At 53.0% G+C, this 19,338-nt stretch overlaps 1 protein-coding gene across 5 annotated transcripts; it reads left to right on the top strand.

Annotated features, from left to right (window-relative positions):
• The first annotated feature begins 5,574 nt into the window (after nucleotides 1-5,574).
• LOC123054465 (trichohyalin) lies at nucleotides 5,575-12,908 on the top strand. 5 transcript variants are annotated; one of them, XM_044478246.1, is made up of 15 exons: nucleotides 5,575-5,878; nucleotides 5,957-6,668; nucleotides 6,831-6,932; nucleotides 7,034-7,366; nucleotides 7,455-7,880; nucleotides 7,960-8,109; nucleotides 8,232-8,423; nucleotides 8,534-8,782; nucleotides 8,890-8,970; nucleotides 9,050-9,175; nucleotides 9,294-9,440; nucleotides 9,528-10,525; nucleotides 10,784-12,115; nucleotides 12,200-12,262; nucleotides 12,345-12,908. In XM_044478246.1, the coding sequence occupies exons 1-15, from the start codon at nucleotides 5,765-5,767 to the stop codon at nucleotides 12,624-12,626; spliced, it is 5,307 nt and encodes a 1,768-aa protein (XP_044334181.1). In that variant the 5' UTR covers nucleotides 5,575-5,764; the 3' UTR covers nucleotides 12,627-12,908. The 5 variants fall into 5 exon arrangements, with proteins under 5 accessions (XP_044334181.1, XP_044334179.1, XP_044334178.1 ...); XM_044478244.1 differs by having other exon boundaries at nucleotides 7,963-8,109; nucleotides 9,528-12,115; XM_044478243.1 differs by having other exon boundaries at nucleotides 9,528-12,115.
• The last annotated feature ends 6,430 nt before the right edge of the window (nucleotides 12,909-19,338 follow it).

Raw genomic sequence — 19,338 nt, 5'->3', positions numbered from 1 at the left:
AGATCCACCTCCCTCTCCCCTTCGATTCCCCCCTGCCCGAGCGCGCTCGCCGCCGTTCACCGTCGAACTCGCGGCCACCGTGCCCCGATTGCCCCGACGACGTGCCCGGACGACTCCCCGCCCTCGACTACGTCACCTTCGCCTCTCCGTTGGAGCTTGGAGCCACTGCACCGACCGCAATGAGCTCGTCTTCAACCTTCGGGTCGCCGGCGTTCGTCGCCGATTCCGGCTACCCCGCGCCCTCCCCGAGCTCATTGCCAGTCCCTACGGCTCCGCTGTGAGCTCCCGCTTCTCCTCCCCCTCTCCGTTAGCTCGCCCGCGTTCCGTAGCTGCTCCCCCACGCGCGCCCGAATGCCGCGCCGCGGAGCTCGCCGCCGGCGGGTCTCCGGTGACCAAATGGTCACGGGCGTAGGCCCGCTAGCTCGACCGCGTCGTGCCGCACCCGCCTAGCTAATTAGTTCGGCCGCTCGCGCGCTATAACGTAGCACCCGCCCCCAGCCCGTAGCACCTCGCCGCCGGCGAGCTCGTAGCGCTCGCCCCCGGCCGTTCCAGCCCCTCCGGCCACCACCATTGGACGCGCGGCGCCGAGCCGCGTCGAACGCGCCCAGCCACGCCCCCGAAGACCCCCTGTGCGTGAAACCCGTACCCCTCCCGAGCCGCGCCGCCGTGCGTTTTGGTCGCCGGCGTTGCTCCGGCGCCGGCCGCCGACGTGGCTGGCCTGGGGCCACCCCAGTGCCCCTGCCAGTGGCCCCCACGGGCCCCAGTTGACTGGGTTGACCCAGTCAACTGCTGACTGGGCAGGCCCAGTCACTGACATGCGGGCCCCGCCGCAAAAATATAAAAAAGGAAAAGAAAAAGAAAATGTTTTATAAATAAAAATAATTAGTTTAACTAAACACTCACTGACATATGGGGCCCACCCCTCTAATTAGACTGTTAGTTTAGTTTAACTAAATATTAGACTAACAGAGGCTGACATGTGGGTCCCACTGGACCCACCTGTCTGGTTTGACTGGTCAGCCGACCTGTTGACCTGCTGACGACAGCATTGCCTCATGCTGACGTCATAATTCATTTTTGCTTAATATAAATAATTCCAGAAATTCAAATAAACTTTGAAAATTCATATCTTTTAAACCGTAACTCGGATGAAAATGTTTTCTATATGAAAGTTGCTCAGAACGACGAGACGAATCCAAATACGCAGTCTGTTCGTCCACCACATCTCCCTAACCTATCGAACTAGCAACTTTCCCCCTCCGGTCCGTCTGTCCGAGAACGCGAAACATCGGGAATACCTCCCAGATGTTCCCCCCCTTCACCGGTACCACCTACTGTCGCGTTAGGACACCCCTAGCACCGCTCATTGTCATGTCACGCATCGTCATGCTTATGTTTGCATTGTATTTACTGTTTCTTCCCCCTCTTCTCTCCGGTAGACTACGAGACCGACACTGCTGCTGCCCAGTTCGACTACAGAGTTGACGACCCCTCCTACTTGCCAGAGCAACCAGGCAAGCCCCCCCCCTGATCACCAGATATCGCCTATTCTTCTCTATACTGCTTGCATTAGAGTAGTGTAGCATGTTACTGCTTTCGATTAATCCTATTCTGTTGCATAGCCTGTCATTGTTGCTACAGTTGTTCCCCTTACCTGCTATCCTACTGCTTAGAATAGGATGCTAGTGTTCCATCAGTGGCCCTACACCCTTGTCCGTCTGCCATGCTATATTACTGGGCCGTGATCACTTCGGGAGGTGATCACGGGTATATCCTATATACATTATATACATGACACATGTGGTGACTAAAGTCGGGTCGGCTCGAGGAGTACCCGCAAGTGATTCTGATGAGGGGGCTGAAAGGACAGGTGGCTCCACCCCGGTAGAGGTGGGCCTGGGTTCCTGACGGCCCCCGACTGTTACTTTGAGGCGGAGCGACAGGGCAGGTTGAGACCGCCTAGGAGAGAGGTGGGCCTCGCCCTGGTCGGCGTTCGCGGATACATAACCCGCTTAACGAGTTCTTGGTATTTGATCTGAGTCTGGCCATTTGGTCTATACGCACTAACCATCTACGTGGGAGTAGTTATGGGTATCCCGACGTCGTGGTATCATCTGAAGCTCTTTTGACGTCAGCAACTGAGTGGCGCGCGCCGCATTGGACCGTAAGCTCGCGCTTGTATTAAGGGGGCTAGGTCTGCTTCCGGCCGCGTACGCAACGTGCAGGTGTGCATAGGGCGATGGGCCCAGACCCCTGCGCGCATAGGTTTAGACCGGCGTGCTGACCTCTCTGTTGAGCCTAGGTGGGGCTGCGACGTGTTGATCTTACGAGGCCGGGCATGACCCAGAAAAGTGTGTCCGGCCAATTGGGATCGAGCGTGTTGGGTTATGTGGTGCACCCCTGCAGGGAAGTTTATCTATTCGAATAGCCGTGTCCCTCGGTAAAAGGACGACCCGGAGTTGTACCTTGAGCTTATGACAACTAGAACTGGATACTGAATAAAATACACCCTTCCAAGTGCCAGATACAACCCGGTGATCGCTCTCTAACAGGGCGACGAGGAGGGGATCGCCGGGTAGGATTATGCTATGCGATGCTACTTGGAGGACTTCAATCTACTCTCTTCTACATGCTGCAAGATGGAGATGTCCAGAAGCGTAGTCTTCGACAGGACTAGCTATCCCCCTTTTATTCTGGCATTCTGCAGTTCAGTCCACTGATATGCCCCTTTACACATATACCCATGCATATGTAGTGTAGCTCCTTGCTTGCGAGTACTTTGGATGAGTACTCACGGTTGCTTCTCTCCCTCTTTTCCCCCTTTCCTTTCTATCTGGTTGTCGCAACCAGATGTTGGAGTCCAGGAGCCAGACGCCACCGTCGACGACGACACCTACGACACTGGAGGTGCCTACTACTACGTGCAGGCTGCTGACGACGACCAGGAGTAGTTAGGAGGTCCCAGGCAGGAGGCCTTGCCTTTTCGATCGTTGCTACTTTGTGCTAGCCTTCTTAAGGCAAACTTGTTTAACTTATGTCTGTACTCAGATATTGTTGCTTCCGCTGACTCGTCTATGATCGAGCAATTGTATTCGAGCCCTCGAGGCCCCTGGCTTGTATTATGACGCTTGTATGACTCATTTATGTTGTAGAGTTGTGTTGTGATATCTTCCCGTGAGTCCCTGATCGTGATCGTACACATTTGCGTGCATGATTAGTGTACGGTCAAATCGGGGGCGTCACAATGGCGATCCATCCAAGACCCTATCTCTGTCCTGCTAGCTTTCAAATTTGGCCACGAACATGTTTTCTCCTAGCGGACGGATCACAAGGATCCTAGGGTTTCCCCAAGCCAGGTGGAGTGCGTTGGAGATCGTCTGTATATGAAATAGATAACAGTACAAGCTCTTCCCCGCAACCAACCACTTGGGAGCCTCCTCCTCGGTGATATCCATCTTTCCCATCGTCGCCTCCATCTTTACTCGCGCAGAGCTGGATGATCCAGCGGTTTCCTTCCCAGCGCCAGAAGAGGAGCGATTCATGCCTTCTCCGCCGATGCACTGCGCCCCGATGTTGAGAAACAACGAGCTCCTTGGTGTTCACTCAAAACCCTAATCGCCTCTGTTGTGCCGCCAGAGGAGAGGGAGGGGTTTCAAAAAGGCATGTGATAGGCGCCGGTCGGCCGGCCGAAATTTCGGTTGGTCACCACACGGCCGTCTGATTTATCAAACCTGGGCCGCCTGATCTGCCCCCTCCCCCCTCCCCCACGACTCGCATGCCTCCCCCTTCTTCCTTCTTCATCTACCCAACCACCCCACTTCTAATCCCCATCCACCCCCTCATGGCACACGTGACGGTTACAAAAGAAACTCCGGCGACGCCAGCCCGCACCCCCATCGTGGGACACAACAACATCATCTTGAACATCGCTGCTCGTAGCTCGCGCCGCCAGAATAGCCAGAATGCCGGCCCCAATCCTCGGCAACGCTCACGGCGACACCCCGGGACACAGCAACACCGGCACGCCGTTCTAGCATGGCTGAGCAATGGTTTCCAGCATGGCCCCACTACCGTAGCTTGCAAGCATCACTAGTTGCAGTAAAAACGTTGACATGCCCCAACCCTCTCGTAGCTCCCGGTGTTGCCGGTACCAGCATTTCAGCTCGCCGGTTGCAGCATCTCACACACTAGCCGCTGGTGCACCTACGTCGCAGGAACCCAAATGATGATGTTGTAGCATTCTCACTCTCCGATTCCAGCATTCAGAAACAACGGTTGTAGCAAAACCGCCGGTGGCGGGATGCCATGGGTCCTGCTGTGGTAGCATCCCCACTCTCCGATTCCGGGATTTCAGAACAATGTTTGTAGCAATTTGTCACCGTGGGATGCCATGGGTGCTACTGTTATAGTATTCTCACTCTCCCGCTCCAGCATCACCATTCACCAGTTCCAGCAATTCAGAGAGTCGGTTGTAGCAATCATCGCTGGGATGCATGGGTGTCGTACAGGTGCACAACAAATTTTGTAGCCGGCTCCAGCAAAACTTGCTTTGCCAGCATGACACATTCCCGGTTCCAGCACGGGCCTCCCTGGACTTGCAGCAAAAATAGTGTCTCGTCTCGTCACCACGGCTCGTCGCCGGTTCCACCATGGCAGCCTAAGCTTGTAGCACGACCAAGGCCTCGCCATGCATGAGGAGGACGACGGGGTGGAAGGCGCACCTGGCGTTTGCGTCGCTGTGTCGAGGAGGACGACCGAGATGGATGGCGCATGACCGTGGCGTCGCCGTGGCGCGCCGCTAGGAAGCTCGGTCTCAGTAACCTCCATGGCCGTCGGGTTAGCAGCTCAAGGTCCACACGGTCCGGTTGAAAAAGGACGAAGACAAGGACGACGGGATAAGGCCCTTGTGTGCGCGGGCCCATAGGGGGCGTCCTCGACCAATAAAAAAGCAGCACGTGATGCGACCGGTCGAGTTTCAACCAGCCGATCAATTACAAATGTTTCCACATGTGGTAAGCAATCCAAACAATTCAAAAAAAATACAAACATTTCCCTTTCGGAAAAGACTTCGTGCCTATCCAGCTGCTCTTCAATTTAACAAGCCACTCCCTCCGTCCCATAATGTAAGACGCTTTTTGACACATATTATGGGACGGAGGGAGTAGTTTTTTTTCGAAAAGGAGGTTATCCCCCGGCCGCATCAGAAAGATGCATGCGGCCATAATTTAACAAGCTAGTACAAATCAATTCTGATTTCTTGCCTCCGTATATTCTTCAACATAAGATTTGCTCTTCAATTAACACAAGCTACCAATCAATTCCGAGAACGGCAGCACCAAATCAAGGAGAGTAAAGGCAAGCAAACAACGAGGCGACGATTTGAAGTACTCCTACCCTACAATCAACGTGCAGCGTGTGATCCAAAAAGATGCCCCGACCTTTGCCTCCCCATTTTTTTATTTTAAATTAAAGTACCCTACCATATCCGCAGCGAGCGAGTCCGGTGAGAGAGGCGGCGGGACGCTCCAACCCCCAACGGTCGGCAGGGAGACGAGACGAGACGCTCCAACCCGGCCAACGGTCGGCTGCCCGAATTCAAAATCCGAACTTTTCCCCTTTAAATCCGGCCCCGACGCTCCATTCCTCCGGTTTCCCAATCGCACCTCCGCGCAGTCGCTCCAGCAAAGATTTCAGAGACCGAGGCGGACGAGGAGAGGTAGGTAGGTAAAGGTAGGAGACGGACCCGACCCGGCCGCCGGCGAGCATGGACTTCCTCGCGCTCCCCCGCCGCGACCTCCAGGCGCTGGCCAAGCGCAACGGCGTCCGCGCCAACCTGAGCAACGCCGCCATCGCCGACGCCCTCGCCGCGCTCCCCGCGGTAAGTTCTTGGTCTTCGAATCGCCGTCTCGCGTCAGATCTAGGTGATTTGACTGAATCGCGCGTTTTGTCCTTGCAGGTCGACGGGATCGAGGAGTACGTCGAGCAGCCGGTCGTTGTCGAAGTGGCCAAGCCGGCGGTTCAGGCGGTCGTGGAGGAGGTGAAGAAGAAGAAGACGAAGAAGCAGGAGGCGGAGGAGAAGAAGAAACAGGAAGCGGAGGAGAAGAAGAGGAAGCAGGAGGAGGAAGAGGAGAAAAGGAGGCAGGAGGAGGAAGAGGAGAAAAGGAGGCAGGAGGAGGAAGAAGAGAAAAGGAAGCAGGAGGAGGAGGAAAAGGAGAGGAAGAGGAAGAAGCAAGAGGAGATCTCGCTGGAGGTCATCTTACTGGTGGACAGCGAGGAAGAGGAGGAAGAGAAAGCCCCAGCCGCCGGGCGCGGTCGCGGTCGCGGAAGAGGACGCGGACGCGGACGCGCTGCCGGCGGGCGCGCACGGATCGAGCCTGTGGCTGCTCCGGCCACGAGGAGAAGGGCTGCGGCGAGCAATACCGCGACGGAGGATGCACCTGCGGAGCCTGTGGCGGCACCAGCTACGAGGAAAAGGGCTGCGGCAAGCAAGGCCGAGACGGAGGATATCGCTGCGGAGGCCGTGACGGCCCGTGCCACTCGTGCTCGGAGCCAGACGACGGCGGCGCCGGTCGCCGAGGAAGAGGCACCCAAGACAAGACGGGCGTCGAGGCGGGCCGCGGCGACGAAGACTGGTGCGGACCAGGAAGAAGAAGGAAAGGGGACACAAGGTAATTTGCTTCAAATCTTTCCAAATCAATTTTCTGCTCCTGTTTAATTCTTGCCTAATTCTTTCCAAATCCATTCTCAAATCTTTAATTTTTGCCTAATTCTTTCCAAATCAATTTTCAAATCTTTATTTCTTCCCTAATTCGATGATTGATTGCATTCAGCTGTCGCCTCTGATATGGAAACTGCGGAAATGGAAGAAGATGCCACGAATACTCAGAACGAGGAGCACAACGAGGTTGAGGAACAGAGCCATGACGGCCAAGGTGAGACGGCCGGATCCCTCGACTTTAGTAGCAACTTCAAATTGATGCGTGCCCCACGTTTGCTCGAACTATGTGTCTGATTCTCAGATCTGTAATCGCAGGGGTAGTGGTCGCGGATACACCAGCACAGGTGCAAGAAGAGCCACCACTGGAGGAGGAGGAGGACGGTAGGCAAGAATCGCCTGCCGTTGGCGTGGGGCGGCGAGGTGCCAGACGACGCGCACGGCCCGAGCCTGTGGCGTCTCCGGCTACGAGGAAAAAGGCTGCAACAAGGAAGACCGTGACATGGGTTGACGCTCCGGCTGCAGAGGCCGTGCCGGCTCGGGCCACTCGCGCTCGGAGCCAGAGCACGGTGGCTGAGGAGGCACCCAAGGGAAGACGGACGTCGAGGAAGACTGCTGCGCAGCAGGAAGAGGAAGGAGAAGGCCAGCAAGGTAAGAACAGCTCGGTTGCTTCAATCAAATCAATCTGCTTTCGAATTTGTTGGATTTATCGCCTGATGCGAATCTTGTTTGCGACCAGCCGTTGTCTCTGATGCGGAAGCTGCTGCGCCTGCGCCTGTTTCCTCGGACGAAGCAGCTGGTGATGCTGCAGAGATGGAGGAAGAAGCCACGAATCCGCAGAACCAGGTTGAGGAAGAAGAACCACCGGTGGAGGAGGAGAAATCGCCTGCCGTTCGCGTGGGACGGCGCGGTGCCCGCGGGCGCGCACGGGTTGAGCCTGTGGCGGCTCCGGCTACGAGGAAAAGGGCCGGAACAAGCAAGACCGAGACAGAGGAGGCGCCCGTGGAGGCCGCGCCGGCTCGGACCACTCGTCGCGCTCGCAGCCAGACCACAGTCGTTCCGGTGGCCGAGGAAGCGGTGCCCAAGACAAGACGGGCGTCGAGGAGGGCTCCGGCGAGGAGGACTGGTGGGCAGCAAGATGAGGAAGAAGAGCAATGCCAGCAAGGTAAGAACAGTTTGCTTGCGTCAAATCAAATTTGCTTGCTCTGTTTTGATTTATCGCCTGATGCAAATTATGTTTGCAGCAGCTGTTGTCGAAACTGTTGCGCCTGCGCCGGTTTCCTCTGACGAGGGAGCTGATGGCGCTGCAGCAATGGAAGCAGCCATGGATCCTCAGACTGAGGAGCAAAAGGACCTAGTTGAGGAGCAGAACAAGGAAGAGGACCGTGAGACAGGTGATGTCCCTAAAAACTGAACTTGGAATCGATGCGTGTCTCATGTCTTTCTGTAGCTGCAAGCATAATTTGTCTGACTCTCCTATCTGAACTAATGAGAATCTTTTTTTTATTGCAATCAGGTGAAATAGCTGCACCTACTGAAGAAATGGAAAAGGAGGCCATGGATATTCAGAACGAAGTGCAAAACAAGCTGGTTGAGGACCAGTGTCAGGAAGATGCAGCAGGTGGTGTGCCTGATATGGAAACTGCACCGGCTTCCTCTGACGACGAAGATGATGATACTGAAGAAATAGAAGAGGCACGTGAGACAGGTGATGTCCCTGATATGGAAATTGAAACTTGAAATTGATGTGTGCCCCATGTTGTATCTGAACTATGTGTCTGACTCTGGCTGTGGTATCTGAATTTTGTTTGCAAGCAGGTGATGTTTCTGATATGGAAACTGCTGCACCTGCACCGGTTTCTTCAGATGAGGGACGTGACGCTACTGCAGTAATGGAAGAAGAGGCCGTGCATCTTCAGAACGGTGAGCAAACGGAGCTGCTGGTTGAGGAGCCGAGCCAGGAAGATGCAGGTGATGTGCCTGCTATGGAAACTGCACAGGTTTCCTCTGACGACGAAAATGATGATACTGAAGAAATAGAAGAGGAGCAGGGTCAGGAAGACGAAGGTGGGACGAAGACTTAAGCAACAACTTTAAATTGATACGCCTCCCATGTTTTCTTGTAGCTGCAGTCTCCTGAAATCTGAAATTGCAAGAATTTTGTGTGCACTCAGGTCGTGTGGAAACTGCTGTGCCGGTTTCTTCAGACGAGGCAAGTGGTGGTACCGAAGAAATGGAAGAAGAGGACCAGCAAGGTAAGGACAGTTTGCATCAAATCGGCTTGCTGGCGCTATTTTGTTCACGGCCTGAGGCAAATTCTCTTGTTGCAATCAGCTGTTGTTTCTGATGCGGAAACTGTTGCGCTTTCCTCCGACGAAGGAGCTGGTGATGCTGCAGAGCTGGAAGCAACCATGGATGCTCAGAACGAGCTAGTTGAGGAGCAGGGCCAGGAAGACGAAGGTGATTGTCCTTGACATGGAACTTGAAACTTAAAATTCAGCCCAGTCGGTTTGTCTGTAGCTGCATTATGTGTCTGGCTCTCCTATCTGAAACTGACTAGAATTTTCTTTGCAACCAGGTGATGTCCTTGACATGGAAACTGCTGTGCCTGCACTGGCAACCTCAGACGAGGGAAGTGACGATGACGCTGAAGAAATGGAAGCAGCCATGGATGCTCAGGCCGATGAGCAAACGGAGCTAGTTCAGGAACAGGATCAGGAAGAAGGTGAGACGAGCGTTTCCCTCTCTGAAATTGATGCTTCTTCCATCTTTTCTGTAGCCGAAATATGTGTCTGACTATCTGAAATTGCAGGATTAGCAACGGATGTACATGCCAGTCCCGAGCTAGTCGAAGAAGAGGCAGCACCAGTGGCAGAAGATTGCACGGTTGTTTCATCAGTGGATGAGCAGCAGAACGATGTCCAGCAGTGTGAGCAGTCTCCAGTCGCCCTGAATGTTGTTGATCAGGAAGGCCATTTCCCGGCTGAAACTGTCTCCAGCGAGGGGCCACTGGACGTGGAGATTCATCATGCCGGTGAGGCCGCTGAGGAAGCCGAGGATCATCTGTCCACTGAAGAGACTGAAATGGTGCCCATGGAAGCGCCGGAATCCGGTGAGGCCACTGAGGAAGATGAGGATAATCAGTCCACTGAAGAGACTGAAATGATGATGCCCGTGGAAGAGACCGCTGAGGAAGTTGAGGAGATTCAGCTGTCCAGTGAAGAGACTGAAATGGTGCCCGTTGAGGAAGCTGAGGAGGTTCATCATTCCAGTGAAGAGACAGAAATGGTGCCCGTTGAAGAAGCTGAGAAGATTCATCAGTCCAGTGAAGAGACAGAAATGGTGCCCGTCGCCGAGTCGGCGGCTCAGGCCACACCGGTGCCGCAGGAGGCTGATGTGGAGGTTGGTTTCACCTGCCATGCAGACACTGCCATTGAGAAGGAGAGTGAAGTGCTTCAGAGTGCAGCCAAAGCCAATGAGGAGAAGGAAGACCTGGTTGAAGAGGAGGAGAGTGAAGTGCTGTTTGGTGCTCTTTTCCAGAGCGCAGCCAAAACCAGTGAGAACAAGGATGAGCTGGCTGTTGAAGAGTTGTTGCAGCATGACATGGATGAGGCTGCTGCAGAGGATGACAATGAAGTTTCAGTCCTTGGTGCTCTGTTCCAGAGCGCAGCCAAAGCCAATCAGGACAAGGGAGATGTGGCTGTTGAAGAGGACAATGATGTGTCAATCCTTGGTGCTCTGTTCCAGAGCGCAGCCAAAACAAATGAGAACAAGGAACAACAACTGGTTGTTGATGAGGTGCAGTATAACATGGATGAGTGTGAGCTGGCTGTTGAAGAGTTGTTGCAGCATGACATGGATGAGGCTGCTGCAGTGGAAGAGGATGACAATGAAGTTTCAGTCCTTGGTGCTCTGTTCCAGAGCGCAGCCAAAGCCAATCAGAACAAGGGAGATGTGGCTGTTGAAGAGGACAATGATGTGTCAATCCTTGGTGCTCTGTTCCAGAGCGCAGCCAAAACAAATGAGAACAAGGAACAACAACTGGTTGTTGATGAGGTGCAGTATAACATGGATGAGTGTGTTGCAGAGCAGGAGAATGAGGAAGATATGGCTGTCTTTGGCACTCTGTTTCAGAGCGCGGCCAAGTCTAGTGAGAACAAGAAAGATCTGGTTGTTGAGGAGAATGAGGTGCCATTCTTAGGTGCTCTGTTTCAGAGCGCAGCCAAGTGCCACGAGAACAAGGAAGACCTTCATCTGGTTGCTGGTGAGGCGCAGCATGACATGGATGAGGCTGTTGAAGAGGAGGACAATGAAGTAGAAGCAACCTTTGGTGCTCTCCTTGAGAGCGCAGCCAAAGCCAATGAGAAGGAAGGTATGGATGTTGAAGAGGAGGAGAAGGATGAAGACCGAATCACCTTGGCTGCTTGGCTGCTGCTCCACAGAGCAGCCAAGGCCCATGAAATCAAGGAAGAAGATCTGATTGTTGATGACACAGAAGAGCCTGTTGAAGAGGAGCCAAAGAAGGAGAGTGTTGAGGCCACTGTGACAGAGGAGAGTGGCATCACCAGTGAGCTGACAAATGTGCCCGTCGAGGAGGACGACGGCGGCGTGGTGGCCGCCGACGACATGCTACTCAGCCCAGCCACAATGTTTGAGGGCGCTGTACAAGTGATCACCGTCGAGAACCTGTCGCAAGCCACGGTAACTGACGATGAGGGTGCAGTCAAGGGCGGCCTTGCAGATGTGTCCGTTGAAGAGGATAGAGTGGTGGCCCCCATGGAGGAGAAAGTAGACGAGGTGCTCATCGTCGACAACCTGTCGCAACCCACGGTGACTGATGACGAATGGGCAGCCAGGGAGTTTGCTTTCACCGGTGACCTCACACCGGTGGCTGACACCGCCAGAGACGAGTGCGCGAAGGAAGTGGTCACCGTCGACTACCTGTCGCAGGCCACAGTGACAGATGACGAGTGGGCAGTCAAGGAGAGCGCTCTCGCCGGCGACCGCTCGCCGGTGTTCGACGCTGCCGGAGACTGCAGTGGTCACGTCATTTCGCCGCTGTTCGCAGGCTTATTTGAGGATGCCACCAAGTTCCTGTCCATGGACTCCACGGTGTCTGAAGCTGCTGCTGAGAAGAACGTTGCTGAACCTGTGGCAGTGGAAAAGGAGAAGGAGGGAGGCAACGAATCTGAAGCACTGGGCAGCCTGAGCCTGAGGAAGCTTAGGGTCCAGCTCAAGGAGAAGGTGGCAGTGGCACAAGAGAATGAAGTGCTCAAGGAGAAGGTGGCGGTGGCACAAGAGAATGAAGTGAAGGAGGGTGAGAAATCATCTGTGCCACTGGATAAGCTTAGCCTGCGGAGGCTTAAGCTGAAGCTCAGGGAGACACTGATTGCTCACAAGGTAACCACCAAATTTATATACTGATATGCACCTCAAGTATATATGATCTTTGTGTGCTAATTCATCTTAGCTTCCAAAATGCAGAACAGAGAAGCAAACAGGGTGCCCCTTGGAAGGTTGGACCAGACGCTGAATTCAGCTCACAAGGTAACAATCATCACCAAGTTGCATCCATCTGTGTAACTGATGCTCATGAATTTGTGTGCTGATCTTGGCGTTTGAAATGCAGAACAGAGAGCCGACTAGGGTGCCCCTGGGCAGGCTGGACGAGAACTCGGCGTCTAAGTTGCAGAAGAGAGAGCCCAATAACAGGGTGCCCCTCGGCAGGCTGGACGACAACTCGGCGTCAAAAATGCAGAACAGAGAGCCGAGTTCGGCGTCGAAAATGCAGAACAGGGAGCCGTATTCGGCGTCGAAAATGCAGAAGAGGGAGCCGAATTCAGCGTCGAAAATGCTGAACAGAGAACCAATCAGGATGCGCCTTGGAAGGCTGGACGAGAACGCGTGTTGATTCGACACCGGATTATCTACCTTGGATGCTCTGCTAGTTAACCGGGAGAAACAGCTAGCTCACTGAACTCCAAAGACTCACAAGGTTGTGAAACCATGGTTTCTCCAACCACTTATCTAACTTGTCTGTGTGCGTCGAAAATTCGACTGTATTTTTTAGTCGACTCTCGGCGTAGTCAGCTCCCTAGACTTTGGCTGTTATTTATTTATGAGTGGTTTGTTGATGTTCTGAACTTTGAATGTACCAATCAGTGATGATATATAATATGTGATTTGCCTGTTCTGAGTGATTTGTTAGTGAGTGTTCTGACCTCGTGCCAGTTACACACATCAGAACTTCTTAGTGCATTTGTAAATAGAAACTTGTTTTGGATCAGCAATGATAAAAATTTGGTCTTCTCCAGTAATTCAGAACAGACCATTGGAGCTAAACTGAAACCTCCTTGATAAATTTGTGAGCAACTCCAAAGAATTGTGAAACCACATGACTGTCCGTGGAGGCGTTCGAGCCCCAATGGTCTGTGACTCTTGACAATTTAGATCTCTTCATTGTCAAACCAAAACTAAGATCATCTGGAACCAAATCTCTTCAGTTTGCAGGAACAAGCTCGCAAAAGGACGCTTTCTTTTAGCTGATTTATTATGGGTGCTGTGTTACGGCTCTGTCGCTGTGTCTAATCCAGTGTTGAAGCATGACATCTCCTCATTGCCTTGGCAAATAAAGTATTCTTTGGTATCTGCAATGACAACAAGTTCACTGTTGCTCTTCTTCTACTACCTTAAGAACACATGCCAGGGAAGGATTCAGATTTTTTTTTTCTTCTTTTAGGCAAAAGGATTCAGAATCCTCTGCGTGCACATGGAACGCAAAATTCCCAGAAGTAAACTGGAGACCCCTCTGAATTGAATCTCAACACCGGATTCCACATGACCGTCGAACATCGACGTCGAGGCGCCCCCGCACTGCTGAACCATGAACACCATTTTTATTCAGAAATGCTGACCGGCAGACAGGTCTAGGCCACTGAAACAATTCAGAGCATGAGACACGTTGATCAAACGTCATTTTCCTGCTTCACCCTGCTTTTCTTCAGACTTTGATCCCTCAGACTAGTGCTGGATTCAGAAACTTCTGCCTCCTCCTCAAGCTAAACTGAACAAATAAATTCGTGAGCTACTCCAAAGAATTGTGAAACGGCGTGGGTGTTGATGTCGAGGCGATCGAGCATTCCTTCTTTACACTGAAACTCTGTCCGGCAGGCAAATCCAACAATTTAGAGCACGAGACACGTTAATCAAACACCGGCCAGATGCAGTTCAGGGACCAGGTATTCGAGTCCCTGTCAAACCAAAACCAAGATCACCGGAAATTTTTGAAATGGAAAATCTTCAGTTTGCAGGAACAAGCTTGGTACACGTAATGTTTGTTAATGGTCTGACCTTTCGCCAGGTAAATGTTTCTATTAGAAGTATTTTATCTGATTTGCACGACAATATGTTCGATTTCATTTAGCTGATTTATGGGTGCTGTGTTAGTGCTCCGTCGCTGTGCTTATAACTAATTAGCATGACATCTCATTGCCTTGGCAAGTAAAGTACTCCATTTTTTTGTAGCAGCAATGACAACAAGTTCACTGTTGCTCTTCTTCTACTACCTTCAGAGCAGATATAATGGAAGGATTCAGAATCTTTCCTTTTAGGCAAAAGGTCTGCACGCAAAATTCCCAAAACTAAACTGGACACCCATCTAAAATGAATCTCAACACAGGATTCCACATGACTGTCGAACATCGACGTCGAGGCGCCCCCACACTGCTGAATCATGAACGAGCACCATCTTAATTCAGAAATGCTGACCGGCAGACGGGTCCGGGCCACGGAAACAATTCAGAGCATGAGACACGTTGATCAAACATCGCCCAGATAAAAATTCAGTCCACGTTGTGTCCATGCCCCTGTCAGCACTGAATGCCTGACAGAGCATGAATCCGCATGAACGTCGTCTAGGAAGAACCACAACCAACGCAGGTGTCAGTTTGAATCCACATGACCCTCCACGTCGAAGGCGCGCCACACGGCTCGATCATGGACGCCATCCTTATTCAGGAATGCTGCCCGGCAGACGGGTCTGAACCACAGAAACAGTTCATGGCATGAGCAAACACGTCGATCAAACACCGTCCAAATAAAATTCAGTCACGTTATATTCAGGTCCACACCAATGCAGAATGCCCGACGGAGACTGCCTGCAAGTTGCACCCCAAAACCAACCCCCAAAGGCTGGGACTACATCACGGCCACCAACACCGTTGTCGTTGTCATTCCACCTGTTGAGGATATAGACCTTAGAGTCACCCGCCAGAAAGGGCCGGGTTACTTATAATGGTCATCGCCAGAAGCCCGACGACAAGCGTGAAGACGGTGGGCCAGAGATGGGCTTAAGACTCGAAGATGGCTTAAGGCCCGTAGTTACAATTATCATTATGGTAGAACTTGTAGTATAAGGCAAGAATAGTTGAGAGTCCGAGCCGGTCACTCTTATGAGCCGGCCGGGACTTTGAGAGCTGCTGGGCGTCAGCCTCCCTATATAAAGGGACGACCCGGCAGCGGTTTAGGGACAAGAAAGATCTCATCGAGAACCAGGCATAGCAGTTAAGCTCCCTGGTCATCGAAACCCTAATCAATACCACCTCAACTGGACGTAGGCTTTTACCTTTACCGTAAGGGGCCGAACCAGTATAAACCCTCGTGTTCCTTGTCCCGTTAACCCCTTCAAGCTTCCTAGCGGCGATGGCTCCACGACTAAGTCCTAGCTTGAGGACATCTGCCGTGACAATTCCACGACAGTTGGCGCCCACCGTGGGGCTGGCGCACGGTGGATTTGAGTTCTTGAAAGGCAGCTTCGAATGGCTCAAGGGATACGCTATGGGCCGGATGACCAAGAGTCGTCGCGGCAAGCTCTACATCGATGATGCAGACTGGGGCCCCGACGCCGGCTCAATTGAGTACGGATACCGGGTCCCCTTCGGAGGAATTCATGTGTTCATCGGCAAGATTGGTGAGCCGGGCCCTGAGCCGGATCTCTGCGCCGATCTCATCGAGACGACTCAGCGCGCACGACCCGCCCGGGCCCAGCCTGCCTTGAAGCGTGCTTTCGTGGGATGTATCCATGGAGGGCTTTCTCATGGATCTGGATCTGGTGATGAGGCGGCCGCCGGCTCTGACGGCGAGTCGTCTACCGGTGAGTCAAACTCGTTGTATCAACTTCAAGATGGCAGGCTCATGGGTTATTCCGATGGTGACAGTATTCCGGATCCGTTTGAGCCGTCGAGCCGGGTTGGAATCTTCATGGCCGGTGCGCAGCCTGTTCAGAACCCTGCTGCTGGGGCAGGAAACCCGGTGCCTTCGCCGGCTCAGGTGCTGATGGATCTCACGGACAAGATGACGGCCCTGTTAACCGCCACGATTGACCCGGCGGATCAAGCCCAGCATGACGCGGAGGTGGCACAGTTAAAGTTAGACCTAGCGAAAGCCAAGGAGGATCTAGCAGCGGAAGGGATCAGGATGGCAGCGGAGAGGGCGGCTCTCGACGCCCAGACTCAGTTGATTCAGGCGCAGTCCTTCCAGCTCACGATGGATCAGAACGCGTCCAATGAGGTCATGAGAAGGAGGCATCAAAAGTCCCAATCTCGACTCCCTCCGGTTTACGATCCTCGGAACCTCTTCAACACGCCGGGTGCAGGGACTAGTAACCCGCCGGGAGTCGTAGTGCCCGGGTCTGGGACCCCTGTTATGGGGCCTCCCCGGGTGAACCCTGCCCCGCCTCAATATGTGCCAATACCACCGGGTCATTATGCTAACCCGCTGGAAAACATGGTCGCCGCAGCAGCACGGCTGGCGGCTCTCCCAATTGATGGCGACTCTCCAACGGCTGTGGAAACCCGCCGGGTCAGGGAACTCAGACAGCACTGGCGCGGCAAGAGGCATACTCTTACAGCCGGGATAGGATCCACTCGACCCCTCGTCCAGGCCGGAGCCCGAGTTACAGCAGACACATGGTTTCAGCGACCGGCTCAAGTAACGTCCGACGCCATGACCCGCCCCCTGGCCATGGCCCGGTTCATAACGGAGCCTTTCACGCAGCGGACCAAGACAGAGCGCGGCAAGAGGCGGAGCAGGTGCCTCAGTTGACGGCTTACCAGACTCCCCCGGCTTATCCGACGACTTCCGTCGACGTGGGTATCCCTACCAGGACTGGAGGTGTCCCTTGTTTAGTACCAGCTATCCGCAACGAGCGTCTACCCAAGGACTTCAAAGGCCCTAGAAAGGTGCCTAATTACACAGTTGACTTACAACCCGCAGCCTGGATCGAGAGTTACGAGATGGCCATGGAACTGCTGGAAGTCAGTGAAGCAGCAATGGCCAAGTACTTCACCATGATGTTAGATAGGACTGCCCGCACTTGGTTGAAGGGGCTACCACCGAATTCCATCGGGTCTTGGGCTGAGCTGAAGGCCCGGTTCATCCAAAACTTCAAGGATACTTGTAGGCAGTCTATGTCAATTGTGGATTTGACTAACTGTAAGCAGCAGGAGGGTGAGTCTATGACACATTGGGTTCGCCGGGTTAAGGAAATAATACATTCATCTGATAAGATGGATGCCGGCTCTGCAGTCTTAATGTTGGAACAGAATTGTCGCTTCGTGCCCCTGAAGATGAAACTCGGGCGGCTTAAGCGCGACTGCAATGATATGGGTACACTGATGGCGGCTCTCGTCAAGTACGCGGATTCTGATGGTACCAAGGACCCCGCTTCAGATGATGAAAGGACAGGGAAGGAAAAGAAGAACGGCAATGGCAAGAGTCATCAGCATAACTCGGGGAACCAAGGAGGTGGCAAGCGCAAGGCCGATGGCAGCCTAGAGTTCGTGGCCAACGCCAGTTCACAGGGTAATAGCCAGAGACGCAAGGGGAGGCCCCCTCCCCGAGGCAGCGGGTCAGGCCCGACGCTGGAGCAACTGTTAAATGAGCCTTGTCCAAGGCATGGCTCTAGAGAGAAGCCAGCAACTCATCTATGGAAGGACTGTGCAATCATGAAGGCCTTTAAGAATTCCAACACCTTTAACGGCAACAATGGCCCGGGCGGTGGCTCAGGCGCTGGCGGTTTTCATGGGCTGGGCGGCGGCTCAAGTTCTAATCCGCAGAACGGTCAAGGGGGCTTTAATCAGCAGTCTGGCCAAGGTCGTCAACAGCAGCAGGGGGTTATCAGACCAATCCAAAGCAGCTTAACGGTGGCCAGTATCATGTGTTTACCACCAGTCTGTGTAAGCGAGATCAGAAGCTTCATAAGAGGGCTGTAAATGCTGTTGAGCCGGCGGTTCCACGTTATTTAAGATGGTCTGAACAGCCTGTCGTGTGGAGCAGGGAGGATCACCCTCCCCGGGTTGACAACCCGGGTCATTTGGCCTTGGTGGTGGCTCCTCAAGTGGGAGGATATAAGTTCACTAAGGTGCTTATGGATGGAGGCAGCAGTATTAACATCCTCTATTATGAGACTTTCCGTCGTATGGGGTTAATTGATAAGGACCTCCGCCAGTCAAACACTGTTTTCCACGGAGTGGTGCCTGGTAAATCGGCTTATCCAGTTGGCAAATTTGAGTTGGAAGTGGCTTTCGGCGACGAATACAACTACAGGGTGGAAAAATTGACCTTTGAGGTGGTCAAGATAAGAAGTCCGTATCATGCCATATTTGGGCGGCCGGCTTACGCCAAGTTCATGGCACGGCCGTGTTACGTGTACTTACAGCTCAAGATGCCGGGTCACAATGGGACCATTACGGTTCACGGCAGCCGGAAGGTGGCTTTGGAATGTGAGGAAGGCGATGCAGCTTATGCAGAATCTGTTTGCGCAACAAAGGAGTTGAAGTTTTATAAAGACAACGTTGACCCAACAGATATGACCTCTCTGAAGAAACCAACTACGGAGCATGAGCCGGCCATGAAATTTAAGTCGGCTGATGAGACTAAACTTGTTGATTTCGTTCCAGGAGATTCATCTCAGCAGTTTAGCATCAGTGCCAATCTGGATCCAAAATAGGAAAGCGCGCTCATCGAGTTCATCCGTGAGAACAGGGACATTTTTGCATGGAAGCCGTCTGACATGCTAGGTGTACCTAGAGAACTCGCTGAGCACACTCTCAATGTTGATCCGAAATTTAAGCCAGTCAGGCAATTCCTTCGGCGGTTTAATGAAGAAAGGCGGAAAGCCATTGGAGAAGAGGTGGCCCGGCTCTTGGCGGCCGGGTTTATTGTTGAAGTCTTTCACCCAGAGTGGTTAGCTAACCCGGTGCTCGTACTCAAGAAGAACGGCACCTGGCGGATGTGTGTGGACTACACGGACTTAAACAAGGCGTGTCCGGCTGATCCTTTTGCCCTTCCCCGTATTGATCAAATTATTGATGCTACGGCAGGTTGTGCGCGCTTAAGTTTCTTGGATGTTTATTCCGGGTATCATCAGATTAAAATGACAGTTAAGGACCAGGAGAAGACGGCATTCATCACTCCCTTTGGAGCCTTCTGCTATGTGTCTATGCCCTTTGGACTCAAGTGTGCACAGGCGACTTATCATCGTTGTGTGCAGAACTGTCTTCATAACCAGATTGGGCGCAATGTTCATACTTATGTGGATGATATTGTGGTTAAGTCCATAAAGG

The sequence above is a fragment of the Triticum aestivum genome, chromosome 2D (genome assembly GCF_018294505.1).
Source record: "Triticum aestivum cultivar Chinese Spring chromosome 2D, IWGSC CS RefSeq v2.1, whole genome shotgun sequence".
Taxonomy (NCBI): domain Eukaryota; kingdom Viridiplantae; phylum Streptophyta; class Magnoliopsida; order Poales; family Poaceae; genus Triticum; species Triticum aestivum.
The sequence above is the reverse complement of the archived record's forward strand: the minus strand, read 5'-3'. Positions and strand labels throughout refer to the sequence as shown.